We start from the raw sequence: 20,950 nt of genomic DNA, 5'->3' as shown, positions 1-20,950 counted from the left end.
GCTGTAATTGTAACCTGTTGATAAAGTTTTGTGTTGGCTACCCAAACCCCAGTTTGCTTCGCAGTAGCTATTGCACTTGGTTAACTCTCAAAGCTTGTTTATGTTCTTGCTTCACCTTTTTGGAGAAGGTTTCAGTGCAAAGATTAAAACTATTCCTTTGATCAGTGAGGCAGGTTTTATGGAGTTCAGTCTTGCTATACAAAAGCAGAAACAAGCTTGGAGACACATTCCTGTATATGTGGTGTTAAAATGTGTTTCTTTAACACTCTTTATCCTTTATGTCACTTGTGTTTCTTTCTGCATGTTAAAACCAACTTTTGTATTTGCTTTTTTTAGGGCATCCAGAAGGAGCTTGATATAGCCAAAGTAAAAACAATGAGGTATGAGGACTTTTCAAATACATTTCACTTAGTCCTGATGCTAACTGACTGTGATGTACAATTCTTCTTTGAAATACAACTCTTTTCCTTTGTGTCCATTTACTGACAACAGAAATTCTTAAGGTCAGTTAGAGTACTTCTGTCTTACAGTAGACTTTAACTGTGATACCAACATCAGACAAGGCCCACTTTGTGTCCTGTAGCAGTCCTACAACTAGAGTTTTTTTTTATTAGAGAAAGTTGTTTATATAGTGGAGAAGAATAAGTGACTTATCTTCTTCACTTAGTGAAGTTATACATTGTCTGCTCTTGATAGGCTTTATATTGAAGTTCTTTAATTGTATCAGTTCTAACTTTGTTCCCAGTGTTTGGTTTGTCAGCTATGGTACTTTCCACTCGTGTTCTGTGTAACACCCAGATAAAAAACTGCATCCCTACATTAAATAGTTTCCCTTTTGTGAACAGGAAACAAAACACACATATGCTGATTTGCAATTTAAATTAGATCTAAATGTAAAATGGCTTTGGAATGATGACTGATACCCTTTTCCATAATGTTCACCGAGCAGTGATCTGTTGGCCATATGTGACCTGCTACATGAGTTCAGCTTGACAGCTGCCTTTAATGTTATTCTGGTTTAAGTAAGGCAACCTGAAATTCACTGTAACTAGTGGCACACTCCTGTAAATAAAGTTTGACTAGTTTGCCAGAAACCTTAAATTCCAAAAAAAGTGTGTATGTATATATGTTTGACTTAGTAACTTGTCAGCCTGGTGATGTTCTAAAGGTCTGCTTGATTTGTTCACAACTTCAAAATACTTTTGCTTTGAATACAATAATCCTAGGTATGTTTTAATAACATCTTCAATTGCAAGCTCCCAATGTCCATGATGGTGAATAACTAAACTAGGAAAACACTCTGAATTAGATAAGTATGTTTACATGCCTTTGGAATTTGAGAAATGATTCAAACTGCTCTTTTCCTAATTATGAACTTTTTTTGGTTTTTTTGCCAGAGATGATGATGAACGTAGTCAACTTTTGTCTAAAGTTAAAATGCTAGAGCTAGAGTTGTCTCGGATGAAGTCGGAGCTGTTAAGTGAGGAAAGGGTGAAGACAAGTTGCAAGAAAATAGATCTCATTCATGAAAAAGTAGGTTCTGTAACTGTCCTAGTAAAACTTGGTTCTACTTGATGTCATTCACTAACTTTGTTGAAATGAAATGCACTGCAGTAAGGAATGTGGAGGTTATACTATTAAAGAATGTTAGTCTTTTATGAGGGGGTACTTTGCATTTGGTGTGTAGCATTTTACTAGATGAGCTTATGGCTTGTTTATCTGCATTTAAGATATGCAGCAGGAGTTCTGTATACAGTACTTTGCTGTTCTTACTGGTGTATTTTTCCTAACTCATAGAAATTGGGGTGGGGAATGTGGGGTGTGTGAAACTTATGTGAAAGCACCCGACTGGTCTGTTATTTCAGTGTCAGGCAATGCAGTTAGAACACATGTGATAAGTATATATTCAGGATAATACAGACGTCTGTCTTGAGCTCACATGAGACCATTATATATGGTACTACTTCATGGTTTATCAAGACTAATTATGACTGTTAATGACTTCTACTAGGTAGATGCCCAGGTCAAAGAATCTGTCAAGCGAATGCTTTTTGGTGATCGGCAAGAAGAGTTTCCTGAATCGCTTCTCCAGTGGCTTGCATCCAATTACGTGAGCAAAAGTGATCTGCAGACTTTGCTGCAGGATCTAGAGCTGAAGATTCTCAGGAATATTACTCTCCATATGTCTGTTACCAACCAAAAACTAACATCTGAAGTAGTAACAAATGCTGTGGCAAATGCAGGGATTTCTGGAATCACAGAAGCGGTGAGTGAGTTTGTTTTCAAAGGTTCAGATAAAACTTCAAGGAGTCTCTTTTTATAGGCATTTCGTAGAGCATGTTCATCAATGTAAGTGTTAGTGACTTTAAGAGATGTTAGGAACATAAACTGAAATGGGGAGAACTGCAGGAAATGCTTTATCAAGTGTATTCTGACAGCATTCCTTGTTGCCTGTTGTGAATGTTTGCTTTTTTCCTTAGTATGCTATCTTGAAAATTGACGAGCTCCAAAACAAATCCACCCCAAGTATACCAAGGAAATGCAGCTCAGGGTCTTGAGAAGGTGGGGAAAAACAAGAATGCAGCTTTTGAAGAAAATGCCAGCCAAGATGCAGCATGAAATAGTATTTTAAGTCAGACCATTATTTCCTTTTTAAAATGGTCTCTGGTGACAGAGGCTTTCAAAGACTTGTGATGGAGAGCAGCATCTCAAAGATGCCTATATACAGGAGTGTATATATCAAGTATTGTATCAGTTGATACTAAGTCTTTCCCTTTCCATTCCCTTTCTTTGTGTATACATCTGTAGCAAGCACAAATGATTGTAAACAATGCACTGAAACTGTACTCTCAGGACAAGACTGGCATGGTGGATTTTGCTTTGGAATCTGGAGGTAAATACTAGAGAAAACACCTGGGGGTGGTTTTGGTTTTGATTATTCATGTTATTTGTAGTATTTAGTTTACATTTCATGATTTTTATTAAAGGCTAGTAGAGCAGCATCCTTGTGTGTTGCCTGATCATCAGACTACTGCATGTTTACTACTGCTACTACAGTCTCTGCATGTTTACAGGGTTATGTGTCAGCTTAGGGATGTATGGATAGGGATAGAATAGTTATTCATTGTACAACTGGATAATAGAGAATCTCTGATTTGTGTGTGGGATATACAGGGATATAAATTGTCCCTAGGGAAAATGTGTATTTTTCAGCCCTCTTAAATGAAAAACCTTTAACTTGTTCTTAAAATACTATTGTGGAATAATAGAGGCATTGTATGCCTGGAAATATTATTACATTTTAACAATGTCTTAAATAGTTGGGGTTTTTAGGAAAATAAGTGGTGTAGTCATTAAGCTTTGCACAAATCACTTCCTTAAAAGTCTTCAGGGAAAAAAAGGTAACTTTCTGCTAAACTGATGTATCTCTTTTGAGGTGGCAGCATCCTGAGTACTAGATGCTCTGAAACGTATGAAACGAAAACAGCTTTAATTAGCTTGTTTGGAATTCCTCTCTGGTACTCCTCTCAGTCTCCCAGAGTGGTGATTCAGGTAATTAAAGGCCAAGTGAAGAAATCCAGTGATCTTATTTTGCACTGAGTGATTTGGTTTGTTTCTTGGATGCAGGATGTTTCTATCTAATATATTGGCTTGGGGAGGGGTGTGGGGTGGGTGCCCTGGGGTACTTTGAACTATGCTCTCTAGAGTGGGATTCTTCTGGTAGCTTCAGGGCACTGCTAAAGTTCTACTCTAGCAGAATTAAGCCCCTTTTAGGAGGCTTGGGTGGTGCATTGGACTTCTGTGAAGTGTGAGCACTGGCAGGATTCCTGTTGAGAAGTAATCTCAAGGTGGGCCTTTCAAACCACTGCTGGTAGTTCAGGTGGATGTGCTGTCTTCATGAAGAGATTATATTCTGCCACTTACTATCTAAGACTGTCCCTAATAATTCAGAAGTTATTACAACTCATTATTGCCAAAAAGTCATTACAAAATGCTTGGTTTTGCTGTCATGTCCCATCCTGTTCTCTCCCTCTTCATCCTGTCTAGCCGGACATATATCCTGGGAACTGCTGGGCTTTCAAAGGATCATTAGGCTACCTTGTAGTTAGGCTTTCAATGAAGATCTATCCAACATCCTTTGCAGTGGAACATATACCAAAAACACTTTCACCAACAGGAAATATCTCCAGTGCTCCCAGGAACTTTTCAGTATATGTAAGTCTGAACTGAAATTGATGTTTGTATGCATAAAGAACGTTATGTGTCTTGGAAAATAATCAGTCAAGGGAGGACAGCTAAGAGGAGAAAGTGTTTCTGTCACTGCTCTTAAAATTGCTTACAGTTTTGTATGAGCTTTGAGATCAGTATAAGAAGTGTTCCAACTAATTTGGGGGAAGTGATCTCTTTACTCTTGCTTTATACAGCAGACATTTTTGAAGGGAGATGATAATTTGTTGTTTGATCTAGTTCTTTCATATGCTTCTCTACTCCTCTTTCCCCATCTCCAGATTTTGGCTTTTCACCTTACCCATGATGTGCCTTAATGCTTTTAATTATTCTTAACTAGCTACACAGTTGTGTAGGGATGATTACAGAACACATCAGGCTGCATCAGAGTATAGCTGTGATATCTGAGAACTTTGTGCCTAGTTTTTTTAGCTGCTTAAGCAGTCATCTGCAAACATGGAATCTTGACTGCAATCTTGTTTATAACCTTGATGTTTCCTCATTCTTATTTATCCTGAGCAGTTGACATTTTACACTGTGATAGTGGTTTTGCCATGGAAATTAAGGGGTTTGAGCATGGCATGATTATTCTCAGGGCAGGAAACTCAACTATAGAGCTGTGTCTGTACAGGCAACACTTTGCTCATGGTCTGATAGACTTCAGAGTGCTGTCTGTTGATAGCTCTCCAGGTGTGTTTCTGGTTTGGGTGTGATTTCAAACTTAATGGAAGCAAAAATCCTTATCTTCTTACAGGGTCTGGATGATGAATATCAAAAAGAAGGCAAGCTTCTAGGACAGTATGTCTATGATCAAGGAGGAGAACCACTGCAGATATTTTCAGTGATGGTAAGTCTGGATGATAAGGTTTAAAGTGTTAGGAGAAAGATTCTTGTATTTTCTATGGTAGTGTCCAACAGCCAGTAAAGGAAAAAAAGGCCTCGCTCTGGGCACTGTGGAAACTGAGGTAGAAAGTACTTGTCTGGCTCAAATCCTATGGTCAGGATAGGTTAGAGGGAAGTACAGGTTTGTGCCATCTGGATGCTACTGGTGTGAAGACACTAAACACCTGAAGAGTCTGCTTCATGGTGTGTCTGTCTCTTCACAAATCATTAGTAGTAAGGCGCAGGAGGCTCTGTTGAAAGTGTCCCAGGAAGCTCCCAAGACATGACTTGGTTATTAACAAAAGTTGGTAATTGTGGAAATGGAAGCGACTTCAGCTGCACCTTATACCAGAAGCCTAACTGTGGTTTGTGTGTTTGCTTTTTGCTTCTCCAGGAGAAATGTGACAGCGCATTCCAAATAGTGGAGCTGAGGATTTCTTCTAACTGGGGACACGCAGAGTACACATGCCTTTATCGGTTCAGAGTGCATGGGAAACCTGCCGAGTAATCTCCGACACTACAGCTTTGGGGTTCCTTGCTGTACATTTTGTTCTCGATTTGTATATACCGGGAAGCCTAGAACACTGGAATCTTTAAAGGACAAGGATGCGAGATGTACACTGCAGAACTGTTGATCCTCTGATAAAGGCAGAAGACTGTCAGCAGAACTGTATAAAACAAAACACATTTATTTGCTCTAATGCTCAGCTTGTGATTGCCAGTTAGCTTTGTATTTTCGTGTCCATGCTGAGAGAAATAATGCATGCAACTGCTGTGGTTCATAAAGCCCAGTTGACAGGCAGGTGACACCTCTTTTATTACAAATGAATGTATAGGGGTTTTTTTAAAAAAGAATAAACACTTTCTGCAACTAGGAATCTGCTTTTTTAAAACCCAGGGCTGAAGTGCACACTCGTGTTAGCTTGGCACCATAAACCAAAAACTGTGGCACATCTGAAAACACCAACTGTGGCTAAAGGTGGCCTTCAGCTGACCCTTGGTTCTGACCTTTCTGCTGGCTCCAAAAGGGCACTTTTGATACGTGTTGCATATAACTACTGTCAGGGAAAATGAACACAACCAAAACTAGTTTAAACACCAGCGACTGAGAATGCTTTACTGTAATTTGTGGCCATGAATTGCTCTAAAAGTCAGGGAGAACTTTCACTGAAGTTATTTTAAGAGTTTTTACCATGGCAGCTTGGCCAATTTGTTGTTCTTTAGTGTTAATTCCAAATCGACCTTGATGTACTGACTATCTGGACTGGAGCTGAAAAGTCTGCTAAATTGCTTAGCAAACATTAGGATAGAGCAATTAAACAGTCTTCATTTGTCAAAAGGAATCTCTCTGGGACAAGAATTCCTTGGGCTGGTTCATTGTTATGCTCAGTAAATGCTGTACTGGGAGAATGCAGTATGTGGACAACACGACAGGAGTGAAGCTCTGGTTCCCATTTCCATGAGGGATGCCGTGCTGCCGTACAGGAATACGCGGGCATTCTTTAGATCACCCCCAGGAACCTTAGTCAGGTCTAAGCAGATTAGAGTTGTGTCTTGTGCTGAGAATGCACCATTTCCAGGTAGAACGAGATGAAACTGCCTATTGCCCCTCTTCTCCCTCCCCCCAGGGTTGCTACTTTGAAAATCCTTTTCAGAAAAGATTCCTGAAATGTCCTTGTATGCAGAATTTTTTATCTTGCCGTTCTGATGCATTTTATAGTTACACACAAACTGTTAACACAGGGAGCTGCTGACTGGTTTTCTGACTAGAGTTAATGTATGTTGCACAACAGTCCTCGAATGTTTAAAACCAAGTCTCCATGTAAAGAATTTGTTGTTGGTTGTTTCCGTTTCTCTTTTTTTTTTTCTTTTCCACTTGAGCTAGAGCCAGGACCTATGGCCTAAGCAGAGGAGCTAGATGACATGTGTACAGGTGTTTTCATATGCTAGGTTACATATTTAAAAGTAGAATTATCCTGTGTAAATTGAAATTAGGTAGCCAGGGCGGGAATATTTTGAATAACACTAACTTATTTTTTAAAAGAGCGAGATAATAGGACTTTGTGCAATGTATTTTTGTAAATGCTTTTAAAAAAAAAATGTCTGTTATTCTTTGCTGCCTCCAAACTGACAAGATGCTATTGAGATGTTTAAATAAAAAGAGTTTTAATTTTTTGAAAGTGCATGTAATATTTGGAAAAAAAAAAAAAAAAAGAAAGAAAATAAAAGTTTCTTTTCTGTATTTTCGATGAGCTGCTTCCATACGTGAGGATGCTAAAAGTGGTGTCGGAGTGGGGTAGGCAGATTCGATTTTCTCAAAGGGTTTGTTTCTAAATGCAAGTCTGCCTCTGAATCTCTCCAGCAGAGATGATGACTCTTTAAGTGTGCTGGGATGCCACGGGCAGGGCCACAAGCTTTCCAAGTGTAGCTCCACGACCAGGAGGGGATGATTAGGGCTAGAATTGCTTTTTTCCTTTATAGCATCTTGGCAGCCGAAACTGCTTTGCACTGTTCAGCACACCTTGAAAATTTTTAAGCAAAAGCTCTCCAGGGGTGGGTCATTTCTTGATTTTCAGCTGTGTACAATACAGCTGGGGGCTCTGGCCTGCTCCTTGGCTTGTGTTTAAAGCAAATTTCCTCAGCCTTGCCCCCGTCCCTGTGCCCTAACTGCTCTGCTCCTTTGTACCGACTGCAGCCCCCACAACGTTCCTAGAATTTTTGCATTGTACTTTTCCCCTGGGCTCACTGGTTTTGTGACATAGGAATCGATCGCAGGCCAAAGACTATGCGGGGGTTCTTGCTCGTTCTGGCCACCTCTCCCTTCCGCTGTTGCACCGCATACGCTCCCTCTGACAGGCCCCACTGCTGACCCTCCCCTCCGTGACAGCACAGCCCCACCGCCCCCGTGCTCCGCCCCCGAGCACCACGTGACGCAGCGCGCCTCGGCGCAGTTGTGGCCTCCTGAGCCTCGCGGGCCACCGTCAGAGTGGGCGGAAGCCGGGCAGCGAGGCGGGGCCGCTCCGGCGCTGCGTGCGTCTGCGCCCGCCCACCCCCGCCCTCTCCTCCCCCCTCCCCTCCTCCGCGTCGATGGCGGCGGCGATTATGGCGGCGGAGCAGGAAGCCGCGAAAGGCGGCGGCAGGAACCGCGGCGGCGTGCAGCGAGTGGAGGGCAAGCTGCGCGCCAGCGTCGAGAAGGGTGACTATTACGAGGCGCACCAGATGTACCGGACGCTCTTCTTCAGGTAGGGCCCGGCCCGCCGCCCTGCCCCTCCCCCGCCCGGCCTTCCAGAGCCTTCCCACGCATTCTACCCTTCTGCCGCCCGCCGCTCCCACACCCGTTCGCTATTGGCCGCCACTTCTGTCCATCTTAGTCTCTTGCTTCCTCATTGGGCTGTGAGGGGGCGGGGTAGGGCGGGTACGTGTGGTGATGGGTAGGGTGAGCGGCGCCGGCCCAAGCAGGGCCCCGGCCCAGCCTTGGGGGCAACGGTTGGTCCTCGAGTCCTTATGGTTAGGCTAGGCCAGGTCTCATCTCTTCAGGCTCGTCCGCCGCCGTAGGGGCGTGGCGGCTGTGAAGGGGCTTTGAGGTGGCGCGAGCAGCTGCTGCTCGCCGGGGTTTGAAGGTGAACTCCGACCGCGACGCGGTCGAGCCCTGCGGCCTGACCCGATCCGGCAGGCCCGGCTGAGGGAGGTGGCGGTGGTATCAGCAGCCGGGCACAGCAGGTCTCCCTGCCGCCGCCTCCCGAGAGCACACCGTCCCGTGTACGTGCAGGGGTGCGTTGCGTCATACTTCCCAGAGGTCACGGACTGTGCTTAATCTCTTTCCCCGTTCCCAAACCTCCCTTGGTGGCCACACGTCCCTAGGAGACCGAGTAAGGCCCTCTCCTGCCAGGCTGGATGAGCTCGGTGTGCCTCCTGGGCATCCCCTGGGGGCTCTTTGGGATCTTGTGTCCCTGGCTTCAGGTTTGCTGGCTTGTTGAAAAGGTCAGCTTGACTACGAAGTGAGTTGTCTCAAGGTTTTGGCTTGATTGTTGCACAGCCAAGAGACAGGGCTACTGTGGTGCCCGGTAGACGCTCGTGGTTGCAAGGATCACCTGCATGGGGGTATTTTACTAGAATCTATTTCAGTTGGTGTAATGTTTGGATACATGACAGTGACTAAGTAGAACAGGCCTGGACACTTCAGAAGTGTTACTACTTCCTGTTCTGTCATAAAAAGCATTTTTATTGCAAATCTTTTTTAGCTGTTCTCTGCCTCTGCAGTAAATTGTGGTTGTCACCTTTTCATCAAAATGTAGAATGCAGACCCTTGCTTTCAGGGGTACAAAATAAAGTATTTCTTTCTCTGAGCTTCCTCAGTTGGTCCCAGCTGTGTTTACTTGTTCTGCTAGGGGATGGTGGGTGGGAAAACTGCCTTCTGACTCTTGTTAGATGTCTTGTGGCAGCTGCTCAATGGAGCTCCTCTGAATTGGGATGGGAACAGGCCTGTGGGTATTCTCAGACAAATAGCCAGATATGTGGGGAAGAAGGTCTTCATGCATAGTCTGCTTCTGCTGCCAATATAGATTAGATCTCCTGCACTGCCAAGCACCATTAAATTAAAGCAGTTATTTTCTGCACTGACCTGATGGGATCAGCAAGGGCTAGGCCTTAAGACTGTATTTTAAGAATAAATTTCAGACAAAGCATGCCCTATTTTATAGTAAGGATTATGTGTTGTGATGGCTGCAGTGGCAGAAGATGACTTGGCTCAGCAGGTCACTTCTCATCCAGTCTCTGAATGCATTAACTCACATACTTTGCTTAAGCCTCCCTGAATTAATTTGGAATCAAAGATCCTGCCTATTCCATTTTAAATGCAAGAGAAGGAGGGTGCTCAATTAAATGAAAAGGTGACATTTGCATAGCTGAGAAGAGGGTTTTCTTCAAGGCAGAAAGTTGTAATGAGACTGTGAAAACTGTTTGGAAAGTCATGAAAGCAAAAAGAGAGTCCTGAGTAGTCCTGTCTGTCCTCACGTATGTTAATGTCAACAGTTTTCTGGAGACACTCTCTGTTCAGGAAGAGACTGGATGGGGTGCTTGGTGCCATGGTTTAGTTGATAGTGTTGGGTGATAGGTTGGACTCCGTGATCTCAAAGGTCTTTTCCAACCTGGTCTGGTCTATTCTATTCTATTCTATCCTAATGTGGAATTGTTACTGGGATAGCCATTGCTTACTTGTTTGAAACAACACTGGCCTGTAAAACATTTGTTCTGTCACGTGTTGTGTGTTGAACTTGAAATCCTGACTCAGAAGTCATAAACTGAGATATAATTGAGGGTGGAGGAGGGGAAGAAGTGAAGGAGGAAAGATTATTGTCAGTCTCCTGCAGACTGCTTATCCCTCCCTGTGATCCTCAGCAGGTGGAAAACTGCTGTTCCTTTCTGACCCTGAGCAGTGAGTCCTGTGATCCTCTGACCAGGAGTACCTGGGCCAGTATGGTTATTGCACAGGCTGGCTGGGTGGATTATTTTCTGTTAATGATTTTGAGGTTGAGCCAAACCTCCAAGTTTCACATCCCTGCTGTAGCTGCATTGGTGTCTCTTTTCCTGACACTTGTAGGTACTCTTTCTGGTAGCAATGACCTGTTCCAGGCTTTCCATTGTGAAAATATTTTGTCTCTTGTTCTAAGTGCCATTTAGATCAATGTTAGGAGTATTTATTTTTATTTAAAAGTCTTTTTTTTTAAACTAAGCCAAACATAGCCACAACTCTCTTAAATGTGCTTTCTGGTCTTCAGCAGTTTTCAGTGTTTTAAACCAGTGTCTGCTGTAATAATTCTCAGATTAGGAGCTCCTAAATAGCACTGCAAATCCAGTGGAAGTGGAATTCATGAGAGTGGATCTACAGAGTGTCAAATGCCTACAAGCAAACCTGGATGTGAGGCCAACTATAAAAAATGTGCTAGCTGCCATTGACTATCCCAGGGAGCATTTACTGTGCTGAATGCAAATCCAAATCCAAATTGTTGATACTTATTCCCCGCCAAACACCACGATTGTGCCATCCAGTATTACAGTTCTGCTGGTTTGGATGAAAGACCTGGGTGGTTTTTCGGATGATGAGCAGGGTGGGAGGACTGTCTCCTCCCTTGCTTGTTGTCTGATCTGATTTTACCAGTAGGAGCTGTCCCTGGAGCTGTCATGTGTGACAGGAGTCTCAGGTGCAGCACAAGAGCAGAGTATCCACCATTTGCTTGGTTTACTGTGAGGGTGGTGAGACCCTGGAACCCAGCTGCCCAGAGAAGCTGTGCATGCTTCATCCCTGAAAGTGGTCAGAGCCAGGCTGGACAGGGCTTTGAGCAACCTGGTCTAGTGGAATGTGTCCCTGCCAATGGCAGGGGGCATTCAAACTAGATCATCTTTAAGGTCCATCCCTAACCATTCCATGATTCTGTGATTTTTCCATCTGGTTACTGTCACCCTCTCCATGCTCACACTGTCCTGCCACTCCCCTGACTGCTTCACTTCACTACCAGAACCACTGAGCTCTTTCTGTTACCCCCTGGGGACACTCACACATTGGATCTACTGTACAGGGGTGCCTTAGGGGTGCTACTTGGTAGATAGCAAAGCAGTGTGGTAGAACTAACATTTTTTAGATATGAGTGACTTGGAAAGTACTTGGAAAACAGACTTGCTGAGAGGCAGTTAAGAGAAATGGAAGTTGGAAAGTGTATCTGCTGCCACATCTTAACTGCTTTTCTAGGAAGTTCTGAGTTTATATCCTAGAGATGAGACTCTCCAAGATCTTCAGTTAGTGGTAGTTATGATGTGCAAAGAGTCTGCAATCACAGCAGCAAGGCAAGAGGCTCCTGCTCTGAAGGTTACCACTGGGAACAAGTTCTTTTGTCCTTCACTCCTTGCTGCAGAAGTGGAAGCTGCAGCAGCTGTGTTTTGAAGTTTTCTATTTGAGAGAGCAAACTTGTTTCTGCTGTGAATTGCTGAGTCTGTGAAGCATTACACAGTAAAGCTTGCTGGCTCATCTTGCCTTCCTAGAGCTCATGAAAGACAGGCTGCTTTGGTTCAGCAGGGAACTAGTGTGTGGCTGATGTTCCCTGGCAGAGAGTAGTAGTGGTCAGAGAAACTTAAACCAGTGGAAGGGAGAGATTTGTAAGGAGAGGGCTGGAGTCAGTTGGGTGGTGCTGGGGGTGTGAGCTGTCCAGGAAACTCACTATGATGACTTTGGTTTTGTAAAGGATCTAGTGGGACAGTCTGGGCAGTGTCATTCAGTGCATAGGCATCCTCTGCTCAGGTGACCTCTTGGGATCATTTCCTTTTCTTTGTTTCGGCCCAAATTGCATTTGAAGCTCTCAGTTTTCATTCTTGATGCTCTTTGCTTGTATTCTGTCAAGTCTGGAACAGAAAAGAAATTCTAACTGGCAGTTAGTTACTTTGTTATTGACATTAACCTGTTGTAAAAATAAACCCCTTAATGCCTTTATTTGAGATTTTAGTGGTCTTTAATCCTTTAAAAGTAAGGAACTTTAACTATCCACAGCTATTCAGTGGTAATTTATCAAGGCTCTGATACTGTTTTCAGGTATATGTCACAAGGAAAACACGCAGAAGCAAGAGAACTGATGTATTCAGGGGCTCTGCTGTTCTTCAGTCACAACCAGGTAAGTCAACTGGTTTTGTGTGTGTGGTTGGAGGGCAGGGAGGGTTGTTATTCCAAGAAATCAAGGGGTGAAATGTGATTTCTCAGTGGTAAGTGTTCAGAGTAATTGCTTTGTAATCTCTTCGTTGAGCCTTTCTCCTCAAAGAAGGATTATGCCAAAGTGGAACATAAAGCAGAAGTGTTTGTGACTGTCCAGACAGTAATCATGGCCATGCTTGTTTTGCTTTGCTGGAGGCTTCTCTTTTGAGGCCATCAAATTACTATAATTTTTTTCATAAGGAAAGGTTGAGACTTGATACTGTGCCTTACCTGCAGATGTTGGTAAAAGCATTAAATCTGCCTCTGAGAAAATTCTGATTGATGTTTCTTCTATGTACTGATCTGTTCATCACTGCCAATATGTGTCTGTTTTGTAGCAAAACAGTGCTGCTGATCTGTCAATGCTGGTTTTGGAGTCCTTGGAGAAATCAGATGCAAAAGTAGCAGATGACCTTTTAGGTGAGGTGACCTTTGTGGTCAGTTTGATGGTCTTTAGATGTGCTTTCACTTCACAGTGACTGTTCTTAATGCTCTTGAAACCTGAAATTTTCTTGTATGCCCTCCCACATGGCTACAGGTTACCTTCATCACAGAAATGAACTGGGGGAAAACTTCCATTACAGAATAATGGATTCCTGATAACTTTGTAGGCCTAAAGCAAACTTGGCTGTCTTATGGCACCATCCTTTCCTCAGTGAAGCAGTAATGCATTGATGCACAGTCATTGATGTCCCCAGGGCTTCAGTGTGTGGTGGTTTGCCACCCTAGCAGTGCAGTAGTGTGCATATTCTTTGTGAGCTTTGGTAAGCAGGCAGTTCAGGGAGACCTTAAGAGCTGCCTGGCCAGACTACTGCTGTGTCAGGGGTTGTCCTGTCCTCTCCTCCCTGCACATATGACCTCTTACTTAATGTACCCCTCATTGTGGCACAGAAAGTTTAGCAATGACCTTGGTCTTCCTAGAAGCAAATATAAGCAAGAGCTTTTCTGCACCCCAGTCGCTGGCACTAACTCTAACCATCAGCATTATCACTGATAGAAGCAGCCACTGTCTGCATAACTGATGCTGTTAACTTCAGCAAGTGTCATCACTGGGAAGAGCTTGAGCTGAAAAGTAAAAAGACTGAAGAGATTTAGTTCTGTTCTAGCTCAAGCCAGGACATGCTGCAGTATGGGCAAACCACTCCTCCTAAGAACCTATGGATGGAGACAGACAGAAGCTGTTCTTGGATCAGCTCTGACATTTTGTATCTATGGCTTCTGGTAGTGCTTTTCCCAAACCTCCCTCCCAGTTTCCCTCTTGAGTGGCAAGCAGTCCCATAACCTGAAATCTTTCCTCCTTGGAACTGCATGGTGCTCTGGGGTGTCCTCTCCCAAACAATGAGATGGGGAAGCCATGTCTGGCTGACTGCAGCTTTTGGCTATGGGGGAATCATATCAGTATTGCTGGCTGGTAGATGCAGTATTGACTTGAGGTACAAGAAGGGACTGAAGTTCAAAGTCACTCTTTTTACAGAGGCCATTAAGGGAGCTTAAAGACACAGTAGCTCTGTAACTTCTGTGTTGTACCTGGAAAATGCACTAGAAGCAGCAGCTCATCCTATTTCTGTTAATACTAAATGTTTGTGAATCTTCTTGCTTCTAGAAAACTTGGCTAAATTGTTTAGTTTAATGGATCCAAATTCTCCTGAAAGAGTGGCTTTTGTATCCAGAGCACTAAAATGGTCCAGCGGGGGATCAGGAAAACTTGGACATCCAAAACTACACCAGTTACTAGCAATTACCCTGTGGAAAGGTAAGAAAAATCAGCTGGCTTTTCTGTGTTATGCTTGAAAATGCTGAAAGTATGATACAGTAAGGGAAGTACTTTGGAAATAATCTGAGGTGGAAATGATTGAGTTCTGCTGTTACCCGATTTTTTCCAGTAGCTGTAATTTCAAGCGCAGAACCCAAACCAGAACTGCTGTACAGCTCCCTGTAAAAGGAAGGCTGACTCCATCAAACTACCTCAATGTCTAAAGGACCATTAGGAGGAGAACTGCAGGGAGCAAGGCTGTTCTGTTGGGGGGTTTCAGTTTTCAAATCCTGACTAAACAAGACTGGAATACATCAGCTAGCATCCCAAACTGTCTTTGGGTCTGTACTTTTACAGACCGTGACCAGCAGGCTTATTGCAGAAAGAAAGCTGTCACCTTTGATTTATGTAGGGTTTTACCACTTGTGATGGGATGTAAGGTAAACCAAAGATCCATTAATAATTATTTTAATTGTGGATGGCAGCCAGTTTTTAGAGTCTTGTGTTCAAAAGATAAAAGAGGTGAGTGAGAACAGCTGAATAAATGCCATCCCTTCTGAGGGCTCTCCCGAATTAATAACTGCAAGGCGATTGTTTACTTTAAATTTTTCAGTGGCTGCCAAGTGATGATAGTGGTTTCACATAACAGCCCTGACCCCATGGTCAGCATTCCATCTCATTGCCTTTCTGCATGCCATACTGTTCTCTTGGGACTTAGGTTAGCTTGATGGCTGCTGCCAGCCAGAAAGGGAGGATTTTCCTCAGAGCATTTGAGTTAGAAGGCGAGACATGATTAGGATAAGAAACGGTTGCAACCTGAAAGTAAAAATCCCAATTTTGTAGCTGCCTGCTCATGCTGCTTTGGAAGAGCAGAATGCATGCATTTTCTTGGTATTTCAGTTTCATCAGAAAAGGCTCAGAATTTTTAAATGAAGCTTTTACATTCCAAAAATTAGCAGCTACCCAGTTTTGATTTCTTGGTGCAGCGACTTTACGTGACGCTGTGCTTCAAGTTAAGTGCTGACAAATCGCTGCCAGTTTTTACCCTTCTTCCCCTGAATAATTGCTGTTCTATTCAGCATATGGAAGCAATTTTAATTCTGATAGCAAGAGGGGGCTGAGCTAAAAATAGGAAATGCCTTCTTGCTGCGCACTTGGAAAGAAGGATGCTGAAGGTGCTGTTTGACTTCTTGGTGCACAAGGTCTAACGTGGAACTTCTTGGTTCTTCTGAGCACTGTTGATAGCACATGAAGTGTCAACACACAGCCAGATAAAAAGACATGACTGCAGCTCAGGCTGTTCATGCCAGCAGCAGCTGTGTTTGGTGGCATTGAATAAACTGTATTTAATAGCAATTGTTCAGATACATTGAGGGTAACATTTATTGTCTCCCTGTAGGAATTGTCTGTAATTTATAAAGTAAAAAGGCGACTCTCTTTTTGCTGGTTGTCTGGTTCATATACCATGTGTATAGCTCTTGTTCTTTTACCAGCTGTCATGTACAAGCCTAACAAATTTCTTTCTACATCCAGATATGGTGAACTGATTTCTTAAAAGCCATTTTCTTTTTCCTTTTGTAGAGCAAAACTATAGTGAATCTCGGTATCACTTCTTGCACTCCACAGATGGCGAAGGATGTGCAAATATGCTGGTAGAATACTCCTCATCCAGGGGATATCGCAGTGAGGTGGACATGTTTGTAGCACAGGCAGTACTACAGTAGGTGTTCAACTGTTAATATTAACTGTTTTGCTGGGGTGACACTGTGGTTGAGGCCAAAGTAATTGAAATCATGATAACTGTAGGTTAATCATACATCCTTATCAAAAGAAACTGTGAAACTGGCCAGAGCTTCTGAAACTCACTTGGCGAGGTCACAACAAAAGAAAAACATCTCAAAACTGGTCTGTTGAATTGTTCAGACTGGGGAGAGAAAGGAAAAGGAAAATGTGGTAAGGTCAAAACCTGCAGTGTTAGTTGCCTGAAGAATTCGTGTAACCTGTTTGACCCTGAAAGCACAACTCTTAGCTTTGTTAACACCACTGCATGTCTAGTTAGGGCTTACCTTGATGTTCTTACCAAGTCTGCACCTAAGTAGGCTCTATATTTACCTTTAGTGCAGTACTTAAGTTTCATTGTCCTAAGACAGAATTTGTCTTGGGTCACCCTGGGCTGTGAGCAGCAGGTTCTTGGTTTGACAGAGTTGCTGGTGGCCCTCATTTACTTCAGACATTTATTCTGCAGGAGGTGGGAATGCAAGCTATTACGTGCCTTTGCAGGGGCCGTTTACAATTAAGGCTGACAAAGCCAATTTTACTGTGTTTAATCAGCTGATGGCTTTCTTCAGTCAGGGAAAGCAGCTCATGGAGGAGTCTGAGGAGGAGGTGGAGACAGGACTGTGCAGCAGGGACTTGGGGAGGGGGTAGGTGTTGGGGGAGAGGGAGGAGGTGAGAGCGAGTCTGTCTCTTCTGGCAGCAGTGAGCTGTCATGTCAGATTTGTCCTGCTTTCCATAGCTGGTTGGTATAGACTGCAGTGCTTTTGAGCATTAGAAAATCCTTTATGGAAATTCACTATGTGAAGGGCTTGAATAATTTTATGGGGCTTTGTTCTGGATGGGGGGAAATTCTGGGGAGAAGTTGTCAGTAAGAGGTTGTTTTTTCAGCCTTTCTACAGCATCCTTTACTGGCCTGCGTCTCAAACACTGAACTAAATCCTCTTACACAGCAGTTTTAACGAAAATAATTGCAGCTCCTCGCTTTGCAGTAAGGCAAAAGAGCTCAATGCCCTTGCACATGTAAGGGTACAGAATTGGAGGCCAGCTTGTGACCAAAAATGAGACAGCTCGTGGCAGCCTTCCCAGTGCTTGCTGACAGCATTTGTCCCAGATAAAGTCTCTCGTTAGGCCTATGGGACTTGCAGAGATTGCCGGTTAAATTAACTGGACCTGAACAAAGACTTGATCCATGTGGGAAATCGATCTGTTAACTGGTGACAGATGGCTTGGGACCTCCAAGTGTAGCTTTAGCACCAGACTTTTAGACACGTGTGTCAAACTTACTAGTGGTCCTGATGCCGTGTTATTTTGAGGCAGCACTAATAGAGTGATAGAGTGATTGGGCACTGGCAGATACCTACCAAAAGGAGATGTGTTTGGGAGTAGATGGGACCAGAAGAGAGGTCTTTAATCAGGATTTTACCTCAGTATAATAAGCTCTGGACCAGTAAATGTGATGTCATGTTTAATCTGAATTACGTGACGGCCACTTTTGCCATGGTTTGGTTTCATTGATGCCCACTTTCAGTTAACCTTCCTGTGTACAATCTCTTTGGATCCTGGTTAAACTCATTCTGTTGCTATTTAATATCACAGTATCACCAAGGTTGGAAGAGACCTCAAAGATCATTGAGTCCAACCTGTCACCACAGACCTCATGACTAAACCATGGCACCAAGTGCCACATCCAATCCCCTCTCGAACACCTCCAGGGAGGGTGACTCCACCACCTCCCTGGGCAGCCTCCCTCCCAATCTGCTTATCCCACAACGCATTTCAGTAGCGATTTTCCTTGTTCTCAGTTGCTTCCCAAACTGTTGCCAAAGATGTACACCTCTACCAATCAGAGCTTTTGCCATCAGTTTAAACCTGAGATGATTTCTGTCTGCAAATGCAATAAAGAGTTTTGAGCATTTGCCTTCCTCCCTTTCCCTTTCTGCATGTGAAGCGACTTCTCTGCCTTTTTATTTTTAACTTGTTCTGTTGTGTTTTGTTTTGCAGATTTCTCTGCTTAAAAAATAAGACCAGTGCATCAGTGGTTTTTACAACATACACACAGAAACATCCTTCAATAGAAAAGGGGCCTCCCTTCGTCCAGCCGCTGCTAAACTTCATCTGGTTTCTGTTGTTGGCAGTTGATGGGTACAGTCTGATTTTCCTCATCTCTTCCTTGCTTTCCTTTTCTGTGGTTACTGAGATTACATTTCTGCTTGTTTCCTTTCTAGAGGAAAACTAACAGTATTTACAGTATTGTGTGAACAGTATCAACCTTCACTGAAAAGAGATCCCATGTATAACGAGGTGAGTTGCTCACGGCCGTAAACAGGATTTAACCTACAGAACTGATCTCCTGTCTTGTGATGTGTAGGTAGGAGTTGGTCATCTAGCTTGTGTGGTGTGACTGCTGCCTGTGGTATTTCCACCTTGTGAGTGAGGTAGCTGACATTGTTCTTCATCTTGTGTCGTTTCAGTACCTAGATAGAATAGGACAGCTTTTCTTCGGTGTTCCGCCCAAGCAGACGTCGTCCTACGGTGGGTTACTAGGTAAGCTTTATGCTGCCACTTGTTTATAGACACCACCAAGCTTTCCAGAGCAGTGTCTTACAGAAAATGGGTTTGCTCTTCTAATGAATTCATCAGGTTTTTCATAGCCTGTGGAAACAGTCCCTACTGTAGAATTCATGATGAGTTGGATGTGTGTGAAATTAACTTGGTGAAGCTAAGCAGGCTTTTCATTTTCGAGGAGGAGGGAAGCATGGAAATGACCTACAGTTGATTTCTGACATTATGGTATCACTTCCAAGTGTAAAGAAAAATCTTAATTCTCTTAAAACTTAATTTCCCCAGACTTCAGTGACTGATGGGCCAAGTCTGGGAATTTTGTAGACAGCTAACCAGTCCTGATATAAAATGAATGTTCCCAAAGTAGGAGTTTGGAAGCAGAATTTCCCTTCTAGAAGAAATGAAAGGGACTAGATAAATTCAGCCCTCCTTTCCCAGCTTTTGATTAAAATTTGAGCAAATTGAACTGATTGCTATTTTTTTTCCCTTGACAACTAACCTCCTCTGTAAACTGACTTAAAGGTGTACCTGCAAATAACTGATTCACTGATACCCAAAATTTGATGAAAACCATGAGCATCATAGATCCTAGATGCAAAAAACAGCTTTTCAGCAATTCAAGGATCTTTGTGAAGTGAATACAACAGGGAGAACCCACCAATGCTATAAACAAGTTCTGTTCTTGGACAGTTTCATGTCTGGAGGTGTGTCCTTCCTCACTTGGGTGGGTTTTTTCTTTCTGCTGCAAATACAGTAGATAATGTGACTTACAGAATCATAGAATGACCCAAGTTGGAAGGGACCTCTAAAGGTCATCTAGTTCAAGCCCGCTGCAGTGAGCAGAGACATCCTCAACTAGATCAGGTTGCCTTGAGCCCCATTGAGCCTCACTTGGTATATCTCCAGGGATGGGGCCTCAACCACCTCTCTGTGAAACCTGTTCCAGTGCTCAGCCACCCTTGTTGTAGAAAACTCATTCCTAACATCCAATCTCAATCTGCTTTTCTCTAATTTCAAACTCTTGCCCCTCATCCTATCACTGCAGGCCTTTGGAAACAGTCCCTCTCCAGCAGGCCCCCTTCAGGTACTGGAAGGCTGCTCTTAGGTCTCCCTCGAGCCTTCTCTTCTCTAGGCTGAACAACCCCAGCTCCCTCAGCCTGTTTTCACAGCAGATGTGTTCCAACCCCTTGATCATTTCCATGGCCCCCCTCTCGACCTGCTGCATCAGGTCCATATCCTTCCTGTGCTGAGGGCACCTGACTGGACTTCAGACTGGACTTCAGTGGGCTTTTTCCAGTGTACTCTTCTAGAGAAGGAACAGTATCAAAACACAACTACCCTGATCAATAAATTCTTAATGTAAATTAGTGTGGGAATACTGCTGTCCTGCTGAGACTCTTCTATACTAAAAAAAAGTTTTTTTTTCATTGTTGAATTTGGCATCTTAAGCAGGGCAGCAGGGGACTAGTGAGAAGCTTTTGAGGCGAGAACCTGAAATTAGCAATTTCGCCTGTCCTGTCCTTTCCTTCTAGGCAATCTTTTAAACAGCCTGATGGGAACTGGAGAAGATGATGAGACAGAAGAGGGCCAGGAAGATAGCAGTCCTATTGAGCTGGACTGAACGACCTCGTCACCGGGTGCTGTGTAGAGCTGACGATTCGCTGACTCCAAAGACACTTTGGGAATTGGAATCTTGCAGTTGTTTCTGGGCGCCTTCCAAAGGGCTCTCCTCCGGTCTTTTAGAAATGGTTGCTGAAATGTTTATAATGTTTGGTCTATATTATTTATGTAAAAAAAAAAAAATTAAAAAAGAAGAAGAAAGTAAGAAGAAAAGCAGAAAGAAAGAAACCAACACAACGTAGCCAAATGAACCAATGGGAGCAATTGTTAGCAGGTTTGCGATGCAGCGGCTTGGTGACTTTGATTAAAATGTAGTCTTCTACGGTTTCCGATGCAGTGTTCCCTTTTGCACAGTTAATTCAGTAAAGCCTAGATGTGGGTCTCGTACTTCATGG

At 43.4% G+C, this 20,950-nt stretch overlaps 2 protein-coding genes across 7 annotated transcripts in view; both read left to right on the top strand.

Annotated features, from left to right (window-relative positions):
* Window positions 1–7,313, top strand: part of SUN1 (Sad1 and UNC84 domain containing 1) — a 28,245-nt gene extending 20,932 nt beyond the window's left edge. For all 5 annotated transcript variants that reach the window (XM_054180370.1, XM_054180371.1, XM_054180374.1 and 2 more), the window contains 8 exons: window positions 337–380; window positions 1,398–1,537; window positions 2,016–2,266; window positions 2,809–2,893; window positions 3,437–3,552; window positions 4,048–4,215; window positions 4,982–5,074; window positions 5,504–7,313. In XM_054180370.1, coding sequence (XP_054036345.1) covers window positions 337–380; window positions 1,398–1,537; window positions 2,016–2,266; window positions 2,809–2,893; window positions 3,437–3,552; window positions 4,048–4,215; window positions 4,982–5,074; window positions 5,504–5,617 — 1,011 coding nt within the window. In that variant the 3' untranslated portion in view covers window positions 5,618–7,313. The remainder of the gene's footprint in view (window positions 1–336; window positions 381–1,397; window positions 1,538–2,015; window positions 2,267–2,808; window positions 2,894–3,436; window positions 3,553–4,047; window positions 4,216–4,981; window positions 5,075–5,503) is intronic.
* Window positions 7,314–8,153: 840 nt separating this feature from the next.
* On the top strand, window positions 8,154–20,749 carry GET4 (guided entry of tail-anchored proteins factor 4). 2 transcript variants are annotated; one of them, XM_054180378.1, is made up of 9 exons: window positions 8,154–8,351; window positions 12,689–12,767; window positions 13,183–13,264; window positions 14,448–14,597; window positions 16,179–16,317; window positions 18,375–18,515; window positions 18,599–18,674; window positions 18,845–18,917; window positions 20,468–20,749. In XM_054180378.1, exons 1-9 carry the CDS (start codon window positions 8,197–8,199, stop codon window positions 20,554–20,556), a joined length of 984 nt encoding a protein of 327 aa, XP_054036353.1. In that variant the 5' UTR covers window positions 8,154–8,196; the 3' UTR covers window positions 20,557–20,749. The 2 variants fall into 2 exon arrangements, with proteins under 2 accessions (XP_054036353.1, XP_054036352.1); XM_054180377.1 differs by having other exon boundaries at window positions 8,155–8,351; window positions 16,224–16,317.
* The last annotated feature ends 201 nt before the right edge of the window (window positions 20,750–20,950 follow it).

This window comes from Dryobates pubescens, chromosome 4, assembly GCF_014839835.1.
Source record: "Dryobates pubescens isolate bDryPub1 chromosome 4, bDryPub1.pri, whole genome shotgun sequence".
NCBI classification, from domain to species: Eukaryota; Metazoa; Chordata; class Aves; order Piciformes; family Picidae; genus Dryobates; species Dryobates pubescens.
This window is presented reverse-complemented; position numbering and strand designations above follow the sequence as displayed.